General features: G+C 35.6%; 2 protein-coding genes and 2 long non-coding RNA genes across 5 annotated transcripts; 1 reads left to right on the forward strand and 3 right to left on the reverse strand.

Annotated features, from left to right (window-relative positions):
• Positions 1–10: 10 nt before the first annotated feature.
• Positions 11–1037, reverse strand: LOC143556199 (uncharacterized). Of its 2 annotated transcripts, XR_013139343.1 has the most exons (4): positions 816–1037; positions 378–720; positions 214–287; positions 11–96 (listed from the first exon to the last, which is right to left on the reverse strand). It is a non-coding gene; the product is annotated as an uncharacterized LOC143556199 (long non-coding RNA). The 2 variants fall into 2 exon arrangements; XR_013139342.1 differs by having other exon boundaries at positions 214–720.
• Positions 1038–2985: 1948 nt separating this feature from the next.
• On the reverse strand, positions 2986–3598 carry LOC143556200 (uncharacterized). Its single transcript, XR_013139344.1, has 3 exons — positions 3273–3598; positions 3110–3183; positions 2986–3026 (listed from the first exon to the last, which is right to left on the reverse strand). It is a non-coding gene; the product is annotated as an uncharacterized LOC143556200 (long non-coding RNA).
• Positions 3599–16685: 13087 nt separating this feature from the next.
• LOC143556215 (NADH-cytochrome b5 reductase-like protein) lies at positions 16686–20896 on the forward strand. Its single transcript, XM_077045600.1, has 11 exons — positions 16686–16859; positions 17975–18017; positions 18109–18184; positions 18269–18328; positions 18900–18950; positions 19035–19160; positions 19250–19301; positions 19831–19908; positions 19996–20085; positions 20166–20279; positions 20680–20896. Exons 1-11 carry the CDS (start codon positions 16695–16697, stop codon positions 20803–20805), a joined length of 981 nt encoding a protein of 326 aa, XP_076901715.1. The 5' UTR covers positions 16686–16694; the 3' UTR covers positions 20806–20896.
• Positions 20897–22284: 1388 nt separating this feature from the next.
• LOC143556202 (adenine nucleotide transporter BT1, chloroplastic/mitochondrial-like) lies at positions 22285–24974 on the reverse strand. Its single transcript, XM_077045593.1, has 3 exons — positions 24406–24974; positions 24162–24323; positions 22285–22931 (listed from the first exon to the last, which is right to left on the reverse strand). Exons 1-3 carry the CDS (start codon positions 24952–24954, stop codon positions 22458–22460), a joined length of 1185 nt encoding a protein of 394 aa, XP_076901708.1. The 5' UTR covers positions 24955–24974; the 3' UTR covers positions 22285–22457.
• Between the last annotated feature and the right edge of the window lie 2367 nt (positions 24975–27341).

Here is a 27341-nt window from a genome sequence, read left to right on the forward strand (position 1 = left end):
TACATGACAAGAGAGACAAACATATAAAAAGGAAGAGAAACAAATTAAAAATGGCCATCAAAGCACATGCTTATCTTCCACAAATTCATTTGCATCCTGTAAAAACAGAAAAAGAAATCTTTATACATCAATCAAAAAAGAATAAAAGAAAAAAAAAACTAACAAAACACAAACATCATTTTAAAAAAACGAAAATATTACTAAATTAATTACCTCAATTACTCCTTGGTGCTTTGCATTTGTAGCATTCCATCCTGCTTGCATAATTGTGAAGCCCACAACCTAATCTGCTTGAAATCAAACAATATGTGAACAAAGACTAAGTAACACTTCACATATACTTAATCATTTATTTCACTTGAGAATCTTAATTATACCTGTTGCAAATCCAGTCTCTGGTTTTCCAGCCTGGAACAACACTAGCATCATAGCCATATGCGTTAGGAGAAGCCATCATTGCACTATAATCTCTAAGGGCACCACATATATAGCACGCGGTTCTACTTGCGTAATTGTGTGTACCGCAGTTGAATGTGGCACAATACCAGTCGCCAGCTAAGATGTCCGTTCTATTCGTCCCATAATATGACACCTCATCTGGGGTGGCGAATTTAGGACAATGGCATCTTTGACAAGCGTCACGTTTCTTGAAGTTCAAATGTTGGCATGCAGCACACATCCAATCTCCACTGCTCATTTTCTTTTGTTAAGTTTTATAACCTGAAAATAACAAAGAATATTAATCAAAACCATCACATTATTTTTCATCTCATTTAAAGGCATTGTAAATGCCAATTTCTTAATGTTGTACACACCTTAAGAATGTGTTATGTTTTAATCAAGGACTGGTGAAAGCAAAATAGCAAAAGAAGAGAGGATATGTTGATATTTGAGTTGGTGATTTTTTGATTGAAACTTGAAGGGGTTATATACTTGCCAAAAGATTCTAAAGCATGGGACCCATGAAAGAACATGAAGTGTTAATATTTATTCCAAGCCATTTTTGGTAGTGTGTTTGCATATGGCCTCCTTGGAATGGGATTCCAAAAGTAGTAAAAGGGCCATTCAGTTTAAGATAAACCTTTCTAATAAGTGTTATTTCCATGCTCAACTGCAAATATACGCCTCGTGTTCGGGTTCACGTGTCTGACATGATTTTTAGGATTGGGTTGTGTCAAATTTTCAAGTTCGTATCCATATTTTGTTTTAAATTAGTTAGTTTTATGTTATTTATGACGTTTGCCCTGTTTTTCGAAATCAATTTTGGTGAACCATTAATACGGCATGTTCTATAGCCTAAATGTAAACATGAGTATCAGTTAAAGATCATAAAATCTTGTATGAATATATAGCATAACATGTATAAATAAATTCATTTAAGATTCTTATTCAGTTAAAGAATAGGCTCAGTTTTCTTTGTGTTATTGCCATCTGTCTTAAATCCTTAATCCATATGCTATCCTAGCTCCTACATGATAAGTAATTAAACTTAGAAAAAAGGTTTAGATGAAGGAAGCAATGTACCAATGAATGAAACAAAATCACAAGAATGCCCCTCTTTACATGATTCCTCTTGCATTATTTGGGTAAAGAAAGGCTTTAAGTTATTCTCTTTGTTGTTGCTATTTCCACTTGCAGTCATGATATATTATCAGGATCACAATTGTTAAGAGAAAATCACCCAAATTTCTACATTGTATTGAAATATTTTATTATTTAGGTTTATTTGTATCAATTAAGTCTTTAATAATATTGCATGGCATGGACAGTGGCCTGGCTCTTTACCACCTTAACCGCGCCACACATATACATAGAAACCATAGCCGCCACTTAATTCAATACCTAGGCAGGGCGGTTGTTATGGTTTATTCGAGACAACCGTTAATCTCTCAAGAACACAAGAGAAGAAGAGAAAATAGACCCAAATTAATAATAACGAGATTACAATATATAGGAAAACAAAGACGAAAAAATAGAAAAAGGTAAAAAAAAAATAAGAAAACATAATTTGACTATAATAAGGAAACTAAATAAAAGATAACTTAATAGTAATAAACTTATTAATATAATAGGATCGTATTAGCGGCCTGTCACCGCCACTTTTTGTAGCATTTCTTCCCGCGTCGTCAACTCCTATCGCTTCGTTAGGTTTTTGTTTTCTTTTTCATATTACCCATTTTATTTCTAATAAATTTTCGTTTCAGTTCAAGATTTTGGTCTTTCTTAATTGTTATCATGACAGATTGACATCTCTATATATTATCTTCCTTTTTCTTTTATTTACCCGTAGCTCACTTCAATTTCTTCATTGCATCACTTCCTTTGACTTTTGAGTGCTAGTGTTTTGGATTTTCTTTTAATGCCAAAATCCCCAAATAGTTTACATCCTTTGTGATCTCTAACCTAAGACATTCCAAGCAGCCACCCACAATGGTGTAATTAAAGTATTAAAGATTATTAAAGCATTAGTTTATGAAAGAACGGTGGCGGCTCAACTTGTGACTAAAGAACGAGAAATCGGCATGGAGTTCTAAAGAAATTTTGGCATGAAATTGGCAATAAAATGTGTTAAGATTGGCATGAAATTGCTTCCTCAAATTCCATGACATTTTGGAATCTAGTATTGGCATGAAATTTGCATCTTTTCAAAGAATATGACAAAATTTGACTCAAAATTTTCCCAATCCAAAAAAAATGTTTTAAAAATACATCATTAGATATTTAACTTGTACTCATTCTAATATTTAATCAAAATATTCCATATGACTTGCTCATTTAAACTAAGTTGTAAGTTAATTTCTTTAGTTAGCTGCGCCTAAATGTGTCCAAAAGACATATATCGAAATTGTATGTAATAAGATATAAAACCAGTGCAATATCATTTAACTTAACATAATGTCATAGACTAGTTTACTTTGAAGCAAAAAAAAAAAAGTACAAGGTTACATTATGATGAAAAGAGAGAAAAAAAAAAGATGATCATTGAGGCACATGGTTGATTATCTTCCTCAAGATTCATTTGCATCCTGAAAATAAAAATAAAAAAGTTGCAATCTAAATACATTAATCAGAAAACATAATTTAGAAAATAAAAGTTTTACTTGATTACCTCAATTACTCCTTGGTGCTTTGCATTTGTAGCATTCCATTCTGCTAGCATAATTGTGCAGTCCACAGCCTAATCTACTTGAAATCAAACAATATATGAACGAAGATTTTAAGTAACATTTCACATTAACTTAATCTATTTCACTTGAGAATGTTATTTATACCTATTGCAAATCCAATCTCCGGTTTTCCAGCCTGGAACAACACTAGTATCATACTCATACGCGTTTGGAGCAGCCATCATGGTACCATAATCTCTAAGTGCACCACATATATAACATGCGGTCCTACTCGCGTAATTGTGTGTCCCGCAGTTGAATGTGGCGCAATACCAGTCTCCGGCTAAGATTTTCGTTCTATTCATCCCATAAAACGCCACCTCATCCTGGGTGGCGAATTTAGGACAATGACAACTTTGACAAGCGTCTCGCTTCTTAAAGTTCAAATGTTGACATGCAGCACACATCCAATCTCCACTGCTCATTTTCTCTTGTTGTAAGGTTGATTTATAACCTGAAAATACCAAATAAAGAACCATCACATTTCATATCATTTAAAAGCTAGCATTGAAATTGTCAATCTCCAAAGAAAGAAGAAAATACCTTGAGAATGTGTGATATTGTGAGGAAAAAGAAGAGAGGATATGGCAATATTGAGTTGGTGATTTTCTTGATTGAACGAAGGGTTTATATACTTGCCAAAAGGCTCTAAAGTATGGGACCCATATAACCAAATGAAATATTAATCCTTTTTACAAGACATTTTTGGTAGTGTCTTTGCATATGGCCTCCTCGGAATGAGATTCCTGAAGTAGGAAAAATGCCATTTTGTTCAGATAAACCTTTCTAATAAGTTTTATCTTGGTTAGATAAACCTTCCATGCATTTGTTAACAAATTTCATCCCTACCAAAGTTTCATGTATTTGGAGTGAGTCGAGTGCATTAAACGGTCAAGTTGGATTTATTTGAGCCGACAGGTCACCATGAATCGGACCAAATGGTTGAAAAGGCCACGAAATCTTGTATCGATTTAGGCTTTCACATTCGTTGAGCCCGCCTTGGGAGTGACATAAACGGTTAGGTTGGATTTATTTGAGCCGACTGGCCGGTCACCATGAATTGGACCAAATGGTTGAACCAGATTTAAAAAAATAACTTTTTTTCTTCCAAAATCTCATTTACTAATTCAATTGCTACATTAAACTCTATATTTTGTTTATTTTAGTCTTCATGTCCACTTTTAAATTATTTATGCAATGGCATGTATATTAAATTCATTTAAATTAAACATAAGGGGAGTGGGTGCTTCTTTAGGAGAACTCTAGACTAGGGCCGTAAACGAACCGAACGAACACGAACAAGGCCTTGTTCATGTTCGTTCGTTAAGAAAATAATGTGTTCACGAATACTTAGCGAACGGGATTCTATGTTCGTGCTCGTTCATTAAGGAAATTAATGTGTCCATGAACGGTTCACGAAGCACAAATAAAATCGCCAGAGCCTAGAGATTGAGACCGATGTATTCATTAATGCGAATAATTTAAGCCTATAAAAGAATCGAATGAACACAATCAAGGGCATGTTCGTGTTCGTTCATTTAACTTTAAAAGAACACGGACACTTAATCGAACAAATATTTATGTTCATGTTGGTTTATTTAAAAAGGGACATTTATTTTTGTTTGTTTAAAATCTAAACGAACATAATTGAACAAAGATAAACGAACATACATGAACAAACATAAATGAACACAAACAAACATAAACGAACTTAAATGAAAACACTTAAATAAACACAAATTAACAAATATAAAACCTTTAACTATCTAGATAATATTTAATTATTTTCTATTAATACATAAACGAACATAAATAAACAGACATAAACGAACATAAATAAACGAACTTTCATGAACACAAATGAACGAACGGAACATGTGTTCATGTTCGTTCGTTTATTAAACGAACACAAATTTTTTGTTCATGTTCGTTCGTTTATTAAATAAACGAACTTCCCGCCGAACGGTTCACGATAGTTCACCGAACGTTCTAAATTTACAGGCCTACTCTAGACTACCCTAGATTCACCAATGTTGTACTGTCATCTCTTTTTATTCATCAATTGCCCTGGACTACCTTAGAACACTATCTTTAATTACGTTAGTTGTCTTTCAACTACCCTATGCCATTTTAATATCCTCTCTCCTCCGCACACACACTCTCGAGCTCACCTACTTGCATCGGGTATTATAACATGTGGAATATAACCACAAACAAGGGGCAAAGCATCGACGTTGGGGTTGATGATCAGCAAAGTGATTACCCAGGGGTTTTCTGAACCCCCCATCCCCCACACCAACCCCCTAATAAAATATTTAATGGCATGTGTACTAAATTCATTTAGGGGGTGTTTGTTTTTTCTTCAAACATCTTCAAGGGAGCTAATGTCTGCAGGCGCGCAGACATTACCCTTGAAGACTGTTTGTTTTTTTTCTTAAAACAGATCTGAAGTTATCTTCTTTCATCTTAAAAGAAAAGCAAGGAAATCTTGCTTAAAACATCTTCACAAAAAAACCTTTGCAGCCACCCTCTCATCCACTGCTCCTACCACCGTCCGCCAACACCACCACCCACCGTACGCCGCCACCACCACCCCCGTACCCCGCCGCCACCGTCCACCACCATCCACCGCCACCACCACCGTCCACCACCCACCATCCATCACCACCACCGTCCACCACCCACCATCCATCACCACCACCGTCCGCCACCACCACCACCATCCATCACCGCCACCACCACCATCCATCACCCACCACCACCACCATCCATCACCGCCACCACCACCACCATCCATCACCGCCACCACCACCGTCCACCACCCACCATCCATCACCACCACCGTCCACCACCCACCATCCATCACCACCACCGTCCGCCACCACCACCACCATCCATCACCACCACCGTCCACCACCCACCATCCATCACCACCACCATCCATCACCACCACCACCATCCATCACCGCCACCACCACCATCCATCACCCACCACCACCACCATCCATCACCACCACCGTCCACCACCAACCAAAACCATCCATCACCACCACCCATTGTCCACCACCACCATCCACCGCCACTACCCACCGTCCGCCGCCACTACCACCATCCACCACCACCACCTTCCACCACCCACCAAAACCAAATCGGCATGGCAAGCAAAGACTAAAAACTAGATGTAACTTGAATAAATGACTTCTATCTTGTGAGATAAGTTTGACAGTTATGCAGACAGTATCAGCTTATAAAAACAAACAGTCTTATATTTTCAGCTTGCAGATCTTCAGACCACATCTTCAGTTGCAGACATGAAAACAGATGAAATCAGCTTGCAGACAGTTTATGTCTGCAAAAACAAACAGCACCTTAATATTCTTACTCGATCCATGTCTTGTAAATTATGCTATCCTAACTCCAACATGAAAAGTAAACATATTATAAATTAACACACTTAGATGGAGGCAATGCACCAAAGAACAGTTCACAAGCTATAAATTCTAAGAATGCCTCCCTTTGGCACTTTACATGATTCCCTTGCATTATTTGGACAAGAAATGGCTTTCAAGTTATTCTCTTTCTTGCAATTTCCACTTGTGGTAATATAATATAAGGAATATATTTTTTAGAAAAATCTTCAAATATCGAGTGTTTATATTATTTGACTAACTTTTTATGAATCATAACATATTAATCGCTTAGATCTCTACAATTTCTTTGTGACCGAACAATTTCGATATTGTCTTGACGACTAGAATCTTGAAACGTGCATTTAGATTCTCACTTATGTGTGTTCGTCAGAAGCTCGCACAAATACGATGAAATTGTTAAATTGTCATGAGATCTTGAAGGCAATGTTGCAATAAGCGTTAGCAAACCACGTTAAAAGCGATCTCTTTCTTTTTTACAATTTTATTATGACACCCCTTTCTTAGGTTCACTTTTCCGCACTTTTAATATCCATAGTTCACTTTTCCAGTCTTGAAATTCTTTTCCGCAGTTTCCTTTAAAAATAAAGTTTCATATAACACCCTTAAAAGCCGATTGTAAGACCCAAACCCGGGAGGACTAAAAGTTGGCCATTCATAAGCATAATAGTTCAATGCTAGAAATAAATAATACCTTAGCAACAGAAAGCATTCAAACATTCGGACTAAACACGAAATCAAGTCAAACAAAGTCTAGATCCAACTAAACAAATTAACATAAAATGTCAGCCTTTTCTAGAGGTAACTCCATAAAGCAGCCAAGAGATCCTCATCTAGCAACCTAACCTAAAATCAATCTGACATTGTAGGTCTTCTAGATGGATCTCAAGACTTGACTCGGATCAATCCGTGTTGTTGGTTAGCGGAAATCACCAACGACACTCGGATCTTGGATCTTAGTTTGTTATTACAAAAGAGAGAAAATGAGAGGAGATGTTTTGGAGAGAGAGAAATTTTATTTCTTGAAGTAATGAAGAGTTGTTATGAAGAAATGGGTAGGTGACCTTTTATAGGGTCCCTATTTTTCCAAAACTTACAAAATAAACGTACAAACTAAACGTACCGAGTACGTACTACACCGACTAAAGCAAACTAAAACGACATATACAATCCTAAAAACAATATAGAATATTGGCCCTACAATCTCCCTCTAGGATTGAGTATGTCGAGGAACCTTCGTCAAGTTCTTTGCTTCATCTTTGTTTCTTGAAACTTAGTACTTGTCTTGATCCAGGATCTTGAACCAGATTGGAACTTGAATAGTTCTTTATTTTCCAGTTCTTATCTTATTTTCTGAGAAGGATCGGCAACAGCAAATTTTAGAAACATCAGATGCGGGAGGCTCGATATCTAATTTTCTTTTGTTGACTTTCTTGAGCCGACTGGTTTCTTTCCTTGTCTTCAGATACAATCAGTTTCTTTTTAGGTTAACCACCAACTTTCACGTTCTCGTTTCTTTTAAGTGCTTCAACATCTGCAACTCCAAGCAGACTTGATCTTGATCTACCTGTCCATGTATAACTGCACAAAACTTAGAACGAATAAGATTCATTCACAGACCCTCTCGAGGGTCAAAGAAGAATTTGTTCACAGACCCTCCCAATTTCAGTCTCTCAACTTGTAAATGATTTGTTTAAGTCCCAGATTTCCAACGAACTTTGCATAAACGACCTTGACAGCAAAACACATGATTTTGAATGAAACAAAGTTTAACAAAATATGTACGAACATAATAAAAGTTTAAAATCTTTTTGGCATTTTCATATATTTTAAAAATAACGAAAATATATACATAATATTTTGAAGTTGAAACAAAAAATAAAATAAAAATAAGATAGGAGTAAAGATGAAATTAATATTATATATCAAAAATATTTACTTTAAACGTTTACTAAATTATTTTTCTGAGAAAGATCACAACATGGAATCACATTATCTGTTAACGTTCTAGATCACACTTCTATTTGGACATTATTATGCCAAGAACCCAAAGTCGATTGTAGATATATTTTGTCCACTTTAAACTTAACAAGTATTTTGATGTCAACATGATACATTAAGGTACAATTAGGCACAATGCTTTTGTGGTCCCCATTTAATCTGACAAATTACAGACTCCATTGTGGCAACTGCCCAAATCCGACCCGACCCAGGTACCCGTTTTCGGATCCAATTTTAAGATTTTAAATTTGATTATAATCTTTATAAATTTATCATATATATATATTACTAATAATAATAATGATAATAATATTAATTCCTTTCCGCCGTCCCGCCCCTTTTTTCTCTCTTGTCGCCGTCCCGCCCCTCTGCTTAACCCTTAAGCCTTGAACCCCTTTTTCTCTTAACTCTTTGCTTGTCCTTTGGTTCTTCCCGCCTAAGAATGTCTGCGCAGCTCCACGCGCCAGACTCCTTACAAGGAAGCCTGCGTGAAGACCAGCTGTTCCCGCGGCGCGCCAAGGATGGTAGTTCTTCCCGCGGCGCGCTAAGGATTGTAGTTCTTCCCGCGGCGCGCAAAGGATTGTAGTTCTTCCCGCGGCGCGCTAAGGATTGTAGTTCTTCCCGCGGCGCGCTAAGGATTGTTCTGTCTGCCTTCGCCCTCGCGCACTCAAGCCTTCTCGCGCTAGACACTTAAGTCTTTTCTCCAGTTTAAGCCAGCCTGTATGCTTTTGAAATATCTTATCTTCTGTGCTATACCTGCCAAGGTATGGGCACAGTAGGCCAGATCTGACATCTGTCCGAAAAGTCGCTTTCGGCGCAGCTTGCTTACCAACCCTCTTGGTTGTTAGAAAAAGTAACTGGCATAATCTTTTAAAATCTTCTTTTCCATGTCTTGAACAGTACTTTGACTGACCCCTCCCATGCTATGAACAGTAACCTGTCAGCCGTCCCCATCCCCTGCAGCTGCCATCATATCTCCTGCTTTTGATATCTTTTGCTTTGATTTGATAAGATCTTTTTCCCCAATTCAAGGGATGTGTTCCCTAGGGTTTTCCTATAAATAAAACTAATTTCTTGGATAATTAAACACTACACTCAAACACTTAAACACTCCCCAAAATCTCTCCCTTACTCTCAGCCGAAGATCCTCAGCGACGCCTCCACTCCCCTCTTTGCAATCCGTCTTCTCTTCTTTTCTGCCCAGAAATCTCGGTAAATATATAATATATAATTTTTTTTAAAATAATTTGTTTAAGTGACTTGCATATATTCAAGACATAAAAACCAATCGTTAAACCAATAACCTCTTATTTATAGGTTAACTTTCGCTTGTTTAAAAGTTGGTTCTTACGTTATCTTTCAACGCACATTTTACAAGTGAGTAATCTCGTACCTAATCCCCTTTTATTTTAAACGTTTTGGGATGTTCATGTGTTCGTACAACTTGAGTCTTAAACTTGTTTATGAAATTATGTGCGCAAAACCCATGTGTTATGGACGTTTACTAGTGTTGTATATTTGTATGTATTGATCATTAACCGCTTTGATCGGCCTATTCCGAAGTTTTCATGGATCCATTAGATGAACACGGGAGACCTATTGTTACGATTTTCTTGGTTTGTTTGCACATACACGAATGATTATTTGTTTTTGCTCGATTTGGAGCACGCTATGAACTATGAGCTATGATCTATTTAGGCTTGATCACAATCTGTTTACACACTATGTTGAACACCAGTTATACACATGTTGCGCGCAGTGCTTTGTTATTATCTATTTATATCTATTAAACTTGATTTCTCACCGACACGCAAGTGTTGACGTTTTATTTTAACACATGTTCAGGTTTGCTGTAGCTGCTTTTGGAAACTCGAGGACACGTAGGATGTTTTCTTTTACTTTGGACCTAGTTTAAAATATAACAAGACAAATTTATGTATTTGAATATTATGAGTTATGATATGTGATTTATGTTACTTTATGGTGTGTTCTGCGCATGCGCAATGAAATGTATTTATCAAATATTGACACCCAAATAGTGTCACGAGTAATGAAACAATTCGTAGCGCCCCGATGTATAATCCGCCATCAGTCGGGGTGTTACATCCATCATACCTCGGGCTTAATTTGCTTTCACATGTCACCTCAACTTGACATAAACCTTTCTTATTTGATCATAGTAATCTTATTAACACACTTGACACTTTGACTTTGTGCACTTGAAACTTTGTACACTTAACTCGATCTAGAAAAATTAAAATAAAGCAGAAGTTCAGGCCATAACAATCAGGTCGGATAATACCATATTATCGCGCAGAGAAAGTCCAAGGCTTGAACAAAAGAAAGAAAATAAAACAAAGTAGAAGATTCATGGCCTTAACAATCAGGTCGGATAATACCATATTATCGCCCAGGAGAAAGTCCAAGGCTTGAATCAAAATAAATGAAGAAATAACGCAGAAGTTAAAATTCCTAGAACTGACTCTTTTTCTAACTCTTTTTCTTGATTTTTCTTTTTCTTTTCTGACTCTTTTGTTTTTCTTTTTCTTGCTTTTCTTGAAGCTTTACTTGACTCAATAAAAATTAAAAATGACACTGATTTTTCATAAGACAAGTGTGATAAGGTAAAGAGAGGCTTGGGTATAGCATGTTTAATTGCATTTCAGCCTTCATTAATATGATTTTAGTTGGAGTCGGCAACCACTTCATAACGTGTAACCACTAGCATAAGCAGATATTTAAGTTTATATCACTATGACACTTACTCATTTGTCAAGCCTATCTACACATCAAGCAATGATCTTGTTGGCTTTTGATCTACTCTTTTCTTGTGCTAGAATCGTTAGAGATAATTTCTTATCATTTTCCAATGGTCGGATCAATTTCTCAAAATTTTAAAAATTTTAAATATCCGACTCCCTCTAAGCAGGAGCTCCCTCTAAACGGGACAATTCATTTTAGATTTTCTTAAAAGTAATATAAAATCTTTTTGGTAAATCAAATGATTTGTTTTTGTTTTTCTTAAGATGAATTGAAAATCTTTTTAGTGAGTTAAACTTAACTCATTTTCTCCCTCTAAAATTGTAACATATTTGAAAAATATTTACAATTTTATATACAAAAAGATAGATAGTTTGTTTTAATCAAAATTGATCATGCCGATCTATTCGACCCGAAATTCAAATCGAGCATGATCGATGGCTTTAGTGAAAAGGTCACCAAAGTTGTTGTCAGATGGACTATCTTAAGCATGCATTATCACATTGTATGACAAAGTTGAAGAGATTCAAACCGAGATCCAACAGCTGATGCTGGATCCATCACTTGAGAGAAGTAGTTGGACGAGGTTAGTTGAGAAACGCTCGAAAGTTGTTGTTGAACCATTTAAACAAGGCTTCCCTTCTTTGAAGTTTGTCCTCCTATGTCGCTTATGAAAGACTCGAATCCGCCATCGAATGGTTTAGCATCAAATAGCAAGGGTTCGTCTCCCATCATATGCCGGGTGCAATCACAATCTAAGTACCTAATACTATTGATTGTCCTCCTTGATTGACCCTGCATGCACTAAGCGTTCAAATAGACATGGGTTCCCGGGATACTTTTGTCCCGGGAAGGTCAACCGTAAATCGACCAAACTTAATTTTATTTCCTGAAAACCATTTATTTTTTGTTGGAGCCTCACTTGATGAAGAACGGCCCTTAGGAATCCAAGCAAAAACTTGTTCCTTGGTTTTGGCAATTTTGGACTTCTGTTTTCTTGCTTTTGAAACTGTTTTTGGTGAATCCTCAAACTTTACAGTCTTAGGATCCTTTTTGATTTTATCCTTCTTGGTTTTCCAAAAAGGTTTCTTTTTGTGTTTTACTTTATTTACTTTGGATCTCACATCCATTTCACTGGGTTCACTATCAACTTGATCAGTCCTTGAATCAGGACTACTAAAAGCTCCTTTTTGGGGACTGACTAAGTCGCCTTTGAATATCAAGTTGTTGCTTGAACCAGTGTTTGCAATGTCTTGCAAGGTGAGAATAGTGACCACACACAAAACAACACTTTCTCCTAGGAGTGCCAAAGAACTCATCTGAACTATAATGTGGTTGGTGTGGTGGGAAAGGTGATCCTTGGAAAGAAACATGATTATAAAACACATTTGTGTAATATGGATCAACAAAATTTTGTTGATAACGACCATAGTAGTTGTTGTCACAGAAGTTGTATGACTGAGGATCTCTTGATTGATTGGTTGTTTGAGAAAATGATCGTTTATTTGGTGGAACATATTTACAAGAAGTACTTGCCTTTTCATTTTCAAAAACTTTGCTTTTACATGAATTATCCTCAGTCTCACAACTTGATGATGAACAACTTGATATGTTCACCTCAACAGGCCTACTTTCGTTGACACATTTTTCAACAAAAGTTTCATCACAAACGGTTTCATAATCTGAGTCAAAAGAAGAACATTCATTTTCATTGCAAACGTTTGTACAACTATCATCACTTGAATTTTCACAAAATACATAATTTGACCTTGACTTTAAACTTCCCAACATGGATTCACAAACTTTATTACAAACTGGATTGTTAATAGTTTTGGTTAGATCCACACATGATTCAAAACGTGGTTCTAACTTTCTTTTTAGCTTACAACCCAGGTTAACCGTCCCACATTCACCACCATTTACATCACCAGCTGCTACACAAGACACATTGATGTCAGATTTATCAAATGATGGGACTGGAGCAGCAGTTTGAGAGGCAGCAGGAACAAATTTCACAGGCGTTGGTATTCTACCAACTCCGTATTTCATTTCTTCCTCTGGAAAAGTATTATAGCTAAAGTGGGGCAAACTGGTGTAGTTATCATTGAATGGTGGTGGTACGGCAGTGTAATCGTACCCCAACCCCGCTTTAACTTTAGCGTTTCTCTGGGCTCCAATAAGATCATCTAATTTTTTAGATGATGCCTCAAATCTTTCAACTTGATTTTCTTTTTCTTTCTTATCAGAAACTTCAAGTTTTAGTTTCTCAATCTCTTCTTTTAAATTATTAATTATGTCTTTATAATAAATGACATTATGCTCTTCTCGAAAAATTTTAAGTTTAAGATTTGCTACATCATCGTGATGAGTTTTAATTTTTTCAACGTAGATCTTGTCAGCCTTTACATATTCAGCATTTAATTGACGAAGTTTTGCATTTTCTTTCAAAACTTCATCCTGAAGATATCTATAATATGTAACCTTATTTATGCAAGCTTGAGTGCACAGATTGTGATTTACCTCATCGATTGGTGATGTGTCGGGAATGATAGGACATGCGTGACTGCTTTTACCGGCAGCACTTGTCCAAACTTTATTACTTGTCCCAACTTTATTTTCTTTGAACTGATTATTCATTTAGAGCTTATCTTCCATTATTTTAAAAGACTTGATGGTATAAGCCAACTCTGAGAGTATCATGGTATACAGGTTTGTGGTTCTTTTGATGGTAACCACATTAATGCTCCATGTATAAGGCAGTGAATTCAACAGCTTCATGTTGATCTGAAACAAACCATTGATGATACCGACACTTCTCATTTTGGTGACGAGCGACTCAAATCTGTTGATGAGAGAGGCAACCGATTCTCCTTTAATATGTGTAAACATATCGAATTCTCTTTTTAACATTTTCTTTCGGCTTTCTCCCATATCCAAATTTCCTCCAAGCTTAGGTTCATAAGACATTCTTTTTTTATTTTTACTCGATTAGAATTTTTTTTTTAAGAGAAAAAAAATTTAAGGTTTTTTTTTGCTACAGTGCCGAGTCGCTACAGTGTTTCGCATGAGTTGCTACAGTACTGAGTCGCTACAGTGTTTCGCATGAGTTGCTACAGTACTGAGTCGCTACAGGTGCTACAGTGTTTCGCATGAGTTGCTACAGTACCAAGTCGCTACAGTGTTTCGCATGAGTTGCTACAGTGTTTTGCATGAGTTGTTACAGTACCCGATGCGAAGCAATTGCTACAATACCCGTGCGAAGCGAAGCGGTTGCTACAGTACCCCCGTGCGAAGTGAAACGATTTACCCTCGTGCGAAGCGATTGCTACAGTACCTCGGAAGCGACTGCTACAGTACCCGATGCGATTTTTTTTTTTTTGAGAATATAACACCCAAACTTCCAAAAAGTCAAAAAGACTTTAGTCTAAAAATCAATAAATCGGCCTAGATCTGAGTTTTAAGCCGAATCTGAGCTCAGACACAAAAACTTAAAATACTAAAAACTTAAATTTAGTGATTCTCATATGTTTCTAAGGTGTAAGGGACTCCAAAAGAGATGAGTAACACGAAATCAACCTCAAATCCAACAAAAACTAAGATCAAAATCCGAAAAGTTTGACCCGAAAACCACAAAAAGTCGAGCCGAAAGCTCTGATACCACTTGTAGGTCCTCTAGATGGATCTCAAGACTTGACTCGGATCACTCCGTGTTGTTGGTTAGCGGAAATCACCAACGACACTCGGATCTCGGATCTTAGTTTGTTATTACAAAAGGGAGAAAATGAGTTGAGAGGTTTTGGAGAGAGAAACTTTATTTTCTTGAAGTAATGAAGAGTTGTTATGAAGAAATGGATAGGTGACCTTTTATAGGGTCCCCATTTCTCAAAAACTTACAAAATAAACGTACAAACTAAACGTACCGAGTACGTACTACACCGACTAAAGCAAACTAAAACGACATATACAATCCTAAAAACAATATAGAATATTGGCCCTACAGACATGTATGCTAAAAGTCGGATATACTTAGTGAATACTAGTTTTATATTTCATAAATAGTAGTTAAACTATGAATGAAATCATTTTGTTGTGGAAACCATGGCATATCTTTAAAGCATATCATTAAAAACATTAAAGATGTGCATAATCTTAAAACAAGAGGCAATCTTAAATTCTTGATGTTTCGTAAAGTTCCAGATATGTTTTTTTAACGACGAATTTTTGTCAGCTGAGATACCTGAACTCAAGATCTCCTAACCCTTTGATGATTAGGAAGGTGTAATGCGCATTATATGTGTATTATGTGTGTGAATGCATGTTTTCCTGTTGAAAGTGATTATGGGAATAATTATTCCATACCTCCCTTGTGGATACAAAGAGAAATTATGGGCTTTGTTGATCTTAAAATTCCAAAATCAGAAGATACTTATATGGAGGACCATATTAAAAATGGTCACTAAATATGTTCAGAAGGGGGCGTCCAGGGGGTGGCTCACTTTCTCACACACACTTGCATACATGTGTGTGTGTATGATAATGGGGTGGTAAAGGAGATTTAAACCACAGCGTGACGCGGTGACGTTATGAAGAAGAGTTTCGAAGCCCAATTTCCTACGTAATAATGACGTGAAGGGGCTTTAAAGCTGCCCCTCCATAAACATTATAGCATGCCAAGGGTTCAAAAGGGGGGTTTTATTGATTATACACTCGTTATTAATTATAGCATGCCCCCTTAATATTGTTAACCTATCTTCAAAGTATTACTAAATTGAAAGGCATTGCAACATGGGGTAAACATTAACTTAAATATAATTGGAAACTTAACCAAAATTAACTGAAAACCGAATCAACCAAAAACTAATTAATTAGTTTTGGTTTGTTAACCAAACTAACCAAACTAAACCAAAAACCAACAAACTATATGAATAAACCAAATTGATTAACCGAAAACAAATTAATTAATAAAATAGATTAACCTACGACTTTGATCTCGATTTACGCAAACAACCGAACCAAACAAAGCACACTTAGCCCAGAGGTGGGTTCCGGACCGGACCCGGTGTACCCGACCCTAAACCGAACCTAGTTCAACCCGACCTCAAAACATGTTTCAGTTTCTCTCCGGACCCACCAGAACTGGTTCCATCTCTACCCATACACGACCCTACCAAAACCCAACCATACCCGAAACCAGTTCGTACCCTATTCGGCTATTAGCTTTTATTGACCACACCCGAAACGATTACTACCCGGTTCCACTTTATTTGGAATCCATCGATCTGAAAACCAAACCAAACCCTCAAAATCTCCCTTCCGTCATCACTCTCAATCGCCAAACATGTCGACTTGCTTCAGAAGACTAACCAAAGCTACACCGATCGCATTCTCCAACGCCTTTCGCAGCCACTCGCAATCGCAATCGCATTTACGAATTCCAGTCGGAGCGATCGCCGCTGTCTCCGGTGGAATCTCGTATTTTTATTACTTTTCCGAGCCTAATTTGGTAATTTATTGCATATTATTATTATTATTATTTGTGTATTGGGTTTGATTACAGTGTAAAGGTGGTTCTTTTATGATTTGAAATTGTGGTTCTTAAGCAGTTTGTTGATTAGGAAGTGGTTATTATTTGTAGGAGTGTGTATGGGTCGGTTTCGGTCCAAAGTTATGATTTTTGAAACCGGTTCAGTTTCGGGTTTCGAAGTTTAGGTTTTTTGGGATTTTGGTTTTTTCGGTTTAAAATTTGAGCTTGAAAATTTGGGCCAAAAAGGAAAGTTGGTAACGGTACTCGTTTTTCATGTTTTGGTTGTTACGGTTAGATTTCGGTATTTTAATTGGTGCGTGTACCGGGCTGAAAAAATCGGTATGGTATTCACTATTCAGTATATGGTTTCACTTGTTTATCGGTACGGTATATGGTTTGACTACAGTTAAAAAGAGGATTGATATTATTATGTGTTTATATGTCGTTGTGTGGAACACGTGAAAGCGTTAGGGTTTGGTTTTTAGGTTTCTGTGTTTGCTAGTTAGGAGCTAATTGTTTGATTGTTGGTTGGTTTTTATGATAATGTGATATGTGTGTTAGGGTAATTACAGGTTAAATTAGTTAATAGCTGAAAAGGTGGATTTTAGATGTTAGGGTGCTGTTTATGAACTGATTATTATTATTAATATTATTATTATTATTATTATTATTATTATTATTATTATTATTATTATTATTATATAGTGAATAAGGGTACTCGGTTAGTTTTGTGAATGCCAAACACCACCTCTAGTATAATCGGTTTGTTGTAAAACCGAAGGTGAATGATTAGTTGCCACTCGGCTTTCTCGGTTGTGAATCTAGGCTCTCAAATAGGCTGCAGTTCTATAATTGCCTTCATGCTTCTACATATAACGAATGTTACAACAAGTCTACAGCAATATGTGCTATAATCTGATACATATAGCAGGATGTTGTAAGGTGTTTTAACAATAAACAAAACTCTTAATGTTTATGCATTCTTTCAATGTAACATAGTTCAATCATTTGTTTCGAGGTTTACACCACTTGTGTCTAAGAAATCATTTAACTCTTCAGGGATACTGAATCCAATTTGTTTTCTCTACATTCAGGTTCATTTGGATCAAATCAATGAGGACGCAGGCCCTAAAACCGGTAACTATTATTTGTTGCATATCTCTCATCTCATACTAAAACTGCTGTAATTTTAGCTCAAACGGTGGTTCTTCTGTAACTTGTATTTCAGCTCTCATTTCTGATAAATGGGTAGAGTTTAAGCTTCAAGAAAGAGCTAAAGTTAGCCATAATACTCAGCTATACAGGTTACATTCGCAGTTCTTCATATTCTTATTGTATAATTATCGAAAGTTGCAATTCTAAAATTACAAATGATATTATAATTGTAGGTTTTCGTTCGATCCGAATCTCAAATTGGGACTCGATGTTGCATCATGCCTCATCACAAGGCAAGTTTGTTAACACCTTTATGAAATCACTAGTTTTTATCCCCCGTATTACGGGGGTTATTTTACATTATTTGTTTCTAATATTTGTATATTTTTTTTATTTTTATTCTATCTATTGCAAAAAAGTTGATAATATACTTAGGGTTTGACGACGAAAATGTTTCACAAATAAATGAGATGTTATAACTCGGTTTAAAAGCTATTTGGGTTTGGTGAGACCCGACCCGTTTTTTTTTTACTATAAAATTGTTTCTTAATTATAAATAATATCTTTTTTTAAAAGAAAAAATCGGATATTAATTTTTAGTATATCCCTATTTGATGAGATTAATTTTTAATATAATAAGATGTTATAACCCGTTTAAGGGCTATCTGGGTTTGGTGAGACTCATACCCGTGAATTCTAGTCAAATGCATTAGAAACCTTCATTTACAAATAAAACAATCTGGTAGCTTCTGAGAATTTAGGAAGGTTTCGTTTATATATATTTAAGATATTTATAATGTTATCAACTTAGGTTAACTACGTGGTTTTAGAAATAAACCTTGTGTGTTTTTTCTTGATTTGTAGGGCTCCGTTGGGAGAAGATGCTGAAGGAAAAACAAAATACGTTGTGCGCCCGTAAGTTTCGTGTGAATATGAACATAATTATGAGTTTCTGTAACTGAATAATAATATTGAACTTGATGACTTGTGTATGTTCAGGTACACCCCGATATCAGATCCAGATTTTATGGGTTACTTTGATTTGATGATTAAGATTTATCCCGAAGGGAAAATGAGTCAACATTTTGATAAACTAAAGCCAGGTGATGTGCTTGAAGTAAAAGGGTAAAGTTTTTAATTAAGTTAGTATAAAACTCTTGAATTCAAAATGACCTGTACATTTAATTACAACTGATTGAATGGATCTTTTGCAGACCCATTGAAAAGATCCGGTACACACCCAACATGAAGAAACACATTGGCATGGTGAGTGCAATTTGTAGGCCTGTAAACGAGCTGAACATTCAGTCAACTGTTTGTTTATGTTCTATTAAATAAACGAGCGAACATGACCACGTCTTGTTCGTGCATAATCACTTCATATATACCCGTGAACGGTCGTTTATTGTTCATTACTTTACGTTTGCATAGGATAGTTCGTTTACGTGCGTTAATGCATTTATAAAAAATTTCAGACTCGTTACAATTTAGTCTAGTTTTAGTAACTTTTTAGGCCCAACACATTGTTGTGTGCATTTACGTCTAATTGGTTTTAGCTCAGTTGTGCCCGTTCGCTTATGTTCGTGAACCGTTTGTTTATGCAGTTAACAAACGAACATAAAACGAATACGAACACGATCATTTTCTTAGCAACAAACACGAACAAGAAAATATGTTTGTTTAGTTATTCATGTTCGATCGCTAGTTCAGTTGAAGTTAAACGAATGAACACGAACATGCTCCGTTCATAGTCGTTCGGCTCATGCACGTTCCTTAATAAATTTATGCTTTCCAGATTGCAGGTGGGTCCGGTATCACCCCAATGCTTCAAGTCATTGAGGCCATTCTTAAGAACCCCGAAGATAACACCAAAGTAAGCAAGTCTTTCTTCTTTTAGTGTGTCATGTGTCGTGTACATAATCGAGGACAAAAAGGTAATTTACTATTGATATTATTTCAGGTATCTTTGATTTATGCAAATGTATCACCTGATGACATTTTACTGAAAAAGAAACTCGATATGCTTGCTGCTAGCCATCCCAATTTAAAGGTAACACCTTTTTTGGTTTCTTTGGCATATATGCGTATTTATGATTTATTCTTATTATTATTTTTTATTTAAAATATCAGGTGTTTTATACGGTTGACACTCCATCGAAGTATTGGGTTGGAGGTACAGGTTACATATCAAAAGATATGGCCTCAAAAGGGTTGCCTGCTCCAAGTGACGATACACTTATACTCGTAAGATCATCTCGTCATAAATAATATGAGAACTAGGGCTGTTCAAAAAGCTCGAGACTCGAAGCTCGGGCTCATGGTTTGCTCGATAAAAGCTCGAATAAAACTAGCTATTAAAAGTTGATTTGAAACATCTTGAGCTGATTTGGTTCATTTTTGTAACCGATCCAAAATCGACCCAAGCTCGGCTCGAGTCATGGCTCGGCTTGTTGGCTCGATCTTAAGGTCGTTTAACTTCAAAATCGACCTAAGGCCCAACTAAGTTGCGTCCTTTAATTTCGAGCCCGAGCTCGAAACCACCCTGACTCGACTCGGGCTCTACTCGTGAACAGCCCTAATGAGAACTGATTATCTTAATATTATAATTATTACATATGACATACTATGTTGTCGGTTGTGTTAGGTTTGTGGACCACCTGGAATGATGGAACATGTGTCTGGCGGGAAGGCGAAAGATTGGACACAAGGGGAGGTGAGCGGTGTGCTTAAGGAGCTTGGATACACAGAAGATATGGTTTTCAAGTTTTAGAATAGAATTAATTAAAGGAATAAGTTTTGTTATCAGAAGTGCGAGAGCGCTTTTCAAAACTTTTTGAGTTCATACTGAGAACAAGTCAATATCTATGACCTCGTGGAAGTGTAAGATTTCGGTTTTTGTTATTGTGGAAAGAAAGACTTGGGTAGTTGGGTTGGTGGCAAATGTTAGTAGAATAAATGTATGGCTCGTTTTTAAGTCGATTTCACTGTCGATGGCAAAACTCACACTTGATTTTGAGGTTAAATCGATTTTGTCTGCAATCGGTTTTGGTTTTTGTTGTTTTTAATGTCTTTTGTTTGCCTTCACCATCATCTGCAATTGGTTTCTTTCATCTGCAATTGGAAGGTTAACTGAATTACATTAACGAAGAAAAGGGCTTTCCCGTGTACAAACATGCAAATGTGTCGTATTTACATATTGCACGTCATATAGCCAACACGATGAACACATACGATTGTGTTCAAATGTTTCGTAGATGTATTATTGAAATCTTTTCAAAATATTGCCTAAGAAAGTGAAGTCCTAGTGATATCCAACGATTACTAGAAGCACATTCAATTGAACACCGACTTTTAGGAAAGCTATAAAGCGTTGATTGTATGCCTTGAGCTTAGAAAAATTGCTCACTTGCATAGAAAAGTCTATATACACAAGGTGCCTATGGATATCTGACCATTATGCTCGAGACAGTTGTGTCATATGATCTCTAGATTTGACATGCATATATTGGCGCAACGGAGTCTAACAACGACATCAACTTGATTATCATTTAACCTAGAAAGAATAAAAAGGTTTACATAATTATGAAGCTAGTCATTTTTTTGAAGATTTTTAGCCTCATCATTGGGATGATCTTAAAACACTTTTCATTAGATTTTATTAGGGGTGGCAAATGTGACCCATTGGGTTGAATGAATTGTAATAAAATTTATATAATGGGTCAGAATTTGTCAAACTAAAAAAAGAAAAAGATTGAAACGGGTCAAGACGGGTTGACATTTCTTGAGTTTTTTTTTTTTAATGGAACAAGAAAAATGGAGGAAACTTTTCAGCAATTTTACTTCTTTAGTTTTTTTATATATTTCGAGATTTTTTTTTTTTGAATTTTTTAATGATGGATTTTTAAATGAGTCAAAATAGGTTGAGATTTCAAAAAACCCTCGTTAAAAAATTCAAAAAAGATAACTAAAAAATCATAACTCGAAATGTAACTCAAAACTAAAAAGGTAAAAAAACTAAAAAATTTCCTTTGTTTTTCTCGTTCCATTCAACTCGTTTCATCCTTTTCTTTTTCTAGTTTTACCCTGTATACATTTTATTACAACGGTTTGACATGTGCAGGTCAGCATCATAGTATCACAACTTCACAAGTAGATCTGTCATAAACACATTTGATAGTCATTTGTTTGACTCAAAATGTTATTAAAAAAAAAAAACTCAAATCATGTCAAAACTCAAAACCATGAACCATTTCCAAAATGCAAATTTTCTCATTCTGAATCTTTCATGTAACATCAAATATCCCTTTGACCAAAAGATGTTAAATTTTTCCTCATCCTCAACAAAAAACCTATAAAAACCAAATCTTTATTACCTTTCAAGAAAAAAAAAACAAATCTCAGCTACCCATCCGAACCCACGTCTCACGGTTCATCATCTTCTTTCTCAACCAATATCTTCTTACACGCCTCGTAACACATGAACGATATCCCAGCCGCCGGCACTATCTTAACACAGCTAGGGCCCAGCCCACGATACAAACCCGCAGGCCCTTCTTTTTCAAGAATGCTCAAAAGTGCATGAAGCATGTTATTATAGACCCGCCCGTTAACAGCGCCCGCCTGCATATGTTTACGTGCCACCTCAAGTGGGAAAGTTGCACTGCTTGAGATTGCGCCCGCTGCTGACCCGATTAACAAAGTTGCAATGTTCCCAATATCTTCTTTTCTCAAGATTTTCTTGTATGCTTTTCGCAAAGTGTCGTATGCGAAATAATTTGTAGCAGCATACGGGATGACACCGATTAAACTTGGTGTGAGGCCTCGGTAGAGTTCGGTGGGACCCTCTTCTGTCACGATTTTTATAAATGCGTCTACAAGATTCTTGTACACGCCCCTCTGAGGAAAGGAAATATAATGTCAAATATTTTTATTGCAAAATATATTATAAAATTTATTTCTAATTTTTTATCGTGAAATGACAATATGAATCGTAACTTTTATGTGAACGTTTTTTGTCTAAAGCGTGAACAAGGCCAAAACTAAAGTTCATACTTTTTAGAAATATTTCGTTAATAATACATTCTTTTAAATATATTGAATATTTTATTAATTTTATTACAAAAATCATCTTGAATAAAAATGATTATTTTAGCTGCAATAAAGCTTTTAGATATTAATCATTAACTAAATTTGTAATAATATGTCAACTTAATTGGCAGCATGCCATTTTTAATTCTCTTTTTCAGGAAAACCAACTTTGGTTTGGGACAAAATGAATACAAGTATTGGACACAGTTTAGGTGAAAGTTCGAAAAAAGATGAACTCGACATTTAGATAATCGATCAACTACACAACATAAAATCAATTATCAAAACTCAACTATAAATCAAAGGTCCATTGGTCCAACCTTGAAGACGTACATCAACATAAATATAAATTTGAACGAATAAAACAACAAAAGAGTTTAGAATGGAGAACATGAAATACGAATACCGATTGCAATGCTTGCTATGGTGGGATGCTTATTGTTTTTGCCTCTTGGAATGAGACCCTTAGCACCACCGTCACTCCCGCTATTTCTTCTGTTGTCATCATTCTTGGTTCAAATTGGTGGCATGAGATAGAAGGATGATAATGGCCACCAATAACACCGGCACCAAAAGAAAAACGGGGGCAACGGTGATGCCAACATTCTCATTCCCAGAGTAAAAAGCAACATATATTCCACCACCATAAGTATCACAACCACCTATCCGTATTCCATATTCTCATCTAAACTTATTTTGTTCTATTAGTTAAAAGTTATAACTAACTTCTTGTACGTCTTATGGATCGACCATTGATTTATAATGGAGTTTTGATACTTAAATCCATGTTGTGTAATTAATCACTTACCTAGAATGCCATGTTCTTTTGTTTTTGATATTACACCTAAATTGCGTTAGCCAAACATAGTAGTATAAAGTGATATGTGAGTGCTAGCCGGTACTCATTAGTGTAACGACCTATTTGTTTAACATGAGTATATGCAATCGCTTATACATAAAGCACAACCAAAATAGACCCGTTTACAGAAACCGCCACCTCTATATGCAATTCATAAGTGAAAACGGTTAACTTTTTACCTGTACCGTAAGTCGAGTTTTGAGTAATTCAAGAGGGTAGGTGCATATGGTGGAACTAATTCCGGCACAAGCACCTGCAATCAATGACTCGGGTATACGCGGCTTTGACTTTTCTCCCGCTTTAGGAGTCAAGCTTTTCTTAACCGTATCATAAGCAAATAACTGCAAAAAATATCACATACAATCTCATAACGCATTTGCTACTAAAACTAACATATAAAGATTAAACACAAATAAGTTATACCTCAATTGCTTTGCTCGGAGCCACACGGATGACATTGACCAAATTGCCCCTAAAGAGGCCGGTCCAACCTTCACTCTGCATAATATCTTGAAACACTTCAGTACTAGAATGCCCACAACTACCAACCATCAAATGAGTTCTTATTGTCTCTAATGGAGCAACACAAGTTCTCGAAACCGCACCCGCAATTGCACCACTAATTAACCTCCTTAATGAAGGATTCCCAATCTTGATCTTCAATTTCAACCCCTTTTTTTTCTTTAAAACAACACCGTTCGATACCTCCATTTTTGGTACCTCGATAACCGCAAAACCAGATTCGGGGGCCAATAAAGATTGCAGTTTGACACCTTCATTATCATTTGTTGTTATTGAATTTGGTGAATTGTCGTTCACATTTCCAAAACTACCCCTACCCATCTGCCCAACACTTGCAAAAAAGGCTCCAGATTGAGAAAGATTATCATCTCTAGAACACCAAAGAAACCCTATTCCGGAATTTGGGAATAGCCCGTCTTTATTATTCTCCAATAAACCCCTTGTATCCATTAAGCTCACCACCAAGATTAAAATAAAACCCAATAAAAGTGCCTGCTTTCTACAAGAACATGATGATAAAAACACTAATTCATGAAATAAAACCTTAAAATATGGCAAAGGTTGTCTTTAAGCTAAGAACATGCGGTTATGATGCTGACTGTTAAAAATGATAAATGATTAAAAAAATTGAATCTTTTTCAAGAAATATAAATACCTATTTTAGTGATTAATTAGGGTTTTGATTGACATATTTTAATATTCATAGTTCATCACCTAATTGGGTCCTTTAAATTCTGAAAAAAGATTAATCTTTATCAATCTTTTTCATCGTATTGGTTAAGAAACAGAGGGATTGAAGAGTATTACATAAAAAACAATATTAGTAAAATAAAACCTTATCAAATGGCAATGGCTGTGTCTTTAAGCTAAGAATATGTTAAAAGATAAATAAAAAACCAATCTTTTTCAAGAAACATAATAGCCCAGTTTAGTATATTAATTAGGGCTCTGATTAACATAATCATATGATGAAAACATTGATAAAAATTTAATCTTTTTTTAACATATATAGAAAAATGGCTGTGTCTTTAAGCTAAGAATATGATAAAAGATTGATAAAAAACCAATCTTTTTCAATAAATATAAATACCCAGTTTAGTATATTGATTAGAGTTTTGATTAACATAACCATATGATGAAAACATTGATAAAAATTGAATCTTTTTTGAACAACAATTAGTAAAATAAAACCTTAACATATGGCAATGGTTGTGTCTTTAAGCTAGGAATATGATAAATGACTACTAAAAAACCAATCTTTTTCAAGAAATTTAAATACCCATTTTAGCATACTAATTAGGGTTTTGATTAACATAACCATATGATGATAAAAAGCTGATAAAGATTGAATCTTTTTGAAAAAAATGAACAACCCATGTAAGTAATGAGCACTGTGAAGAACTATGAATATTAAAAACTGAGTCTTGGTTAAGAAACAGAGGGATTAAAGAAAGAGTGTTACCAGGTGAGTTATTGGTCTCTCTCTCAATACAAATTGCAGAGAGAGAGAGAGAGAGAGAGAGAGAGAGGTTGGGGGTTTTGGTGAGTGGGCAATGGAGGTCGTTTGGGTGGTGTACACAATTTGACCTAATTTTATATTGAGCCACAAGCCCACAAGATACGCTTCAATTCATGTTGTCAAATTTAGTTCAAGGGTTATATCATTTTCAATTGTATTATTTATTTTCATTTGTGTTGAATTGGATGAGGCATTGTTCATGTTTGTTCGTTTAATATTTATTAGATAGACGGATGGTTCATGCACATATAATCGTAAGGAACTTCTTGTTCATGTGTTCTTTAAGAAAATTATTGCTATTTGTACTTTTGTTAAATTTATAAACAAACGTAAACGAACATGTTAATTTGGAAAAAAAAATGAGCATACATGAATAAGAGGAAATTTTTAGTTCAAGGTTTATGTGAAGGGTTATAAATCATTTTCAATTGTATAATTTATTTCAATTTGTGTCTGATTAAAGAAAGTCTTGTTTATGTTTATTCGTTAAATATTTATCAGACAAGCGGACAGTTCATGAACATATAACTGTAAGAAACTTTTTGTTTGTTTATGTTCTTTTGTTAACATTATAGATGAACGCAAACAAACTTGTTAATTTGAAAAAATAAATAAATACAAAAACAAGGTTCTTAAACTCAAGCTTTGGACATACTCATTCGAAGTATGTATCATGCATGTACTTCACATAATTAGTTGAAAACACTTGATGATAATCGTATGAGGCTGACAAGGAGCCGACAATTCGTGGAACTTGGAGGCCGATGGGAGGAAGGAAAGGGAGAAACGAAGATGTGAATTTTGATGAGTGGGGAGCAGGGTTTCTAGTTTAAAAGTTAAGGTGGCATCGCCCATGTTTGGGTCAAGTTGTTTCGAAATTGCAAAGCAACTAAAAGTTACTTGAATCTAACCTTCAAAATCGTTTGTTTTTCACTATCACACTAATTATTATAACCGACGTTGTTCTTTAGTGTCAAATCTGAAGGTCGGTGTCAAATTTGAGGCGCAAGCTAGCCAACTGATCAGTAGCAAACGCGGTATGTGTAAGGCCAATATTTGTGACTTGCGATATCAAATTACGAAACCCATTATTTATTCACGGTCAAGATAATAATTAAAGTGGGCGAGAAAACCGGACACGAGACGAGAACTTCGACACGCGTTAGCTTCAACGAGAGATCTTCTAGAATGTTTTTATGTTTGGTTATAAATATGACTTCATATGTCTTTGTATGTGTGTTTTTGTATGGTGTAAATCATCCACCCAAGAGGAGCTCACCTTGGGTGGGTCGATTCGTCTGTTAATATATAAAATCTT

Source organism: Bidens hawaiensis, unplaced genomic scaffold, assembly GCF_021521415.1.
Source record: "Bidens hawaiensis isolate Kalapana, Puna unplaced genomic scaffold, B.hawaiensis_p1.1 tig00018484_1, whole genome shotgun sequence".
NCBI classification, from domain to species: Eukaryota; Viridiplantae; Streptophyta; class Magnoliopsida; order Asterales; family Asteraceae; genus Bidens; species Bidens hawaiensis.

Excerpts from the sequence above, each read along its gene's own strand:
- LOC143556215 (XM_077045600.1), top strand. The coding sequence starts at position 16,695 with ATGTCGACTTGCTTCAGAAGACTAACCAAAGCTACACCGATCGCATTC. Across the intron at positions 18,951-19,034 it reads ACAAAATACGTTGTGCGCCC|GTACACCCCGATATCAGATC; the intron begins GTAAGTTTCGTG and ends GTGTATGTTCAG. Across the intron at positions 20,086-20,165 it reads CTAGCCATCCCAATTTAAAG|GTGTTTTATACGGTTGACAC; the intron begins GTAACACCTTTT and ends TTAAAATATCAG.
- LOC143556202 (XM_077045593.1), bottom strand. The coding sequence starts at position 24,954 with ATGGATACAAGGGGTTTATTGGAGAATAATAAAGACGGGCTATTCCCA. Across the intron at positions 24,324-24,405 it reads CTCCGAGCAAAGCAATTGAG|TTATTTGCTTATGATACGGT; the intron begins GTATAACTTATT and ends TATTTTTTGCAG. Across the intron at positions 22,932-24,161 it reads AAACTCGACTTACGGTACAG|AGGGGCGTGTACAAGAATCT; the intron begins GTAAAAAGTTAA and ends TCCTTTCCTCAG.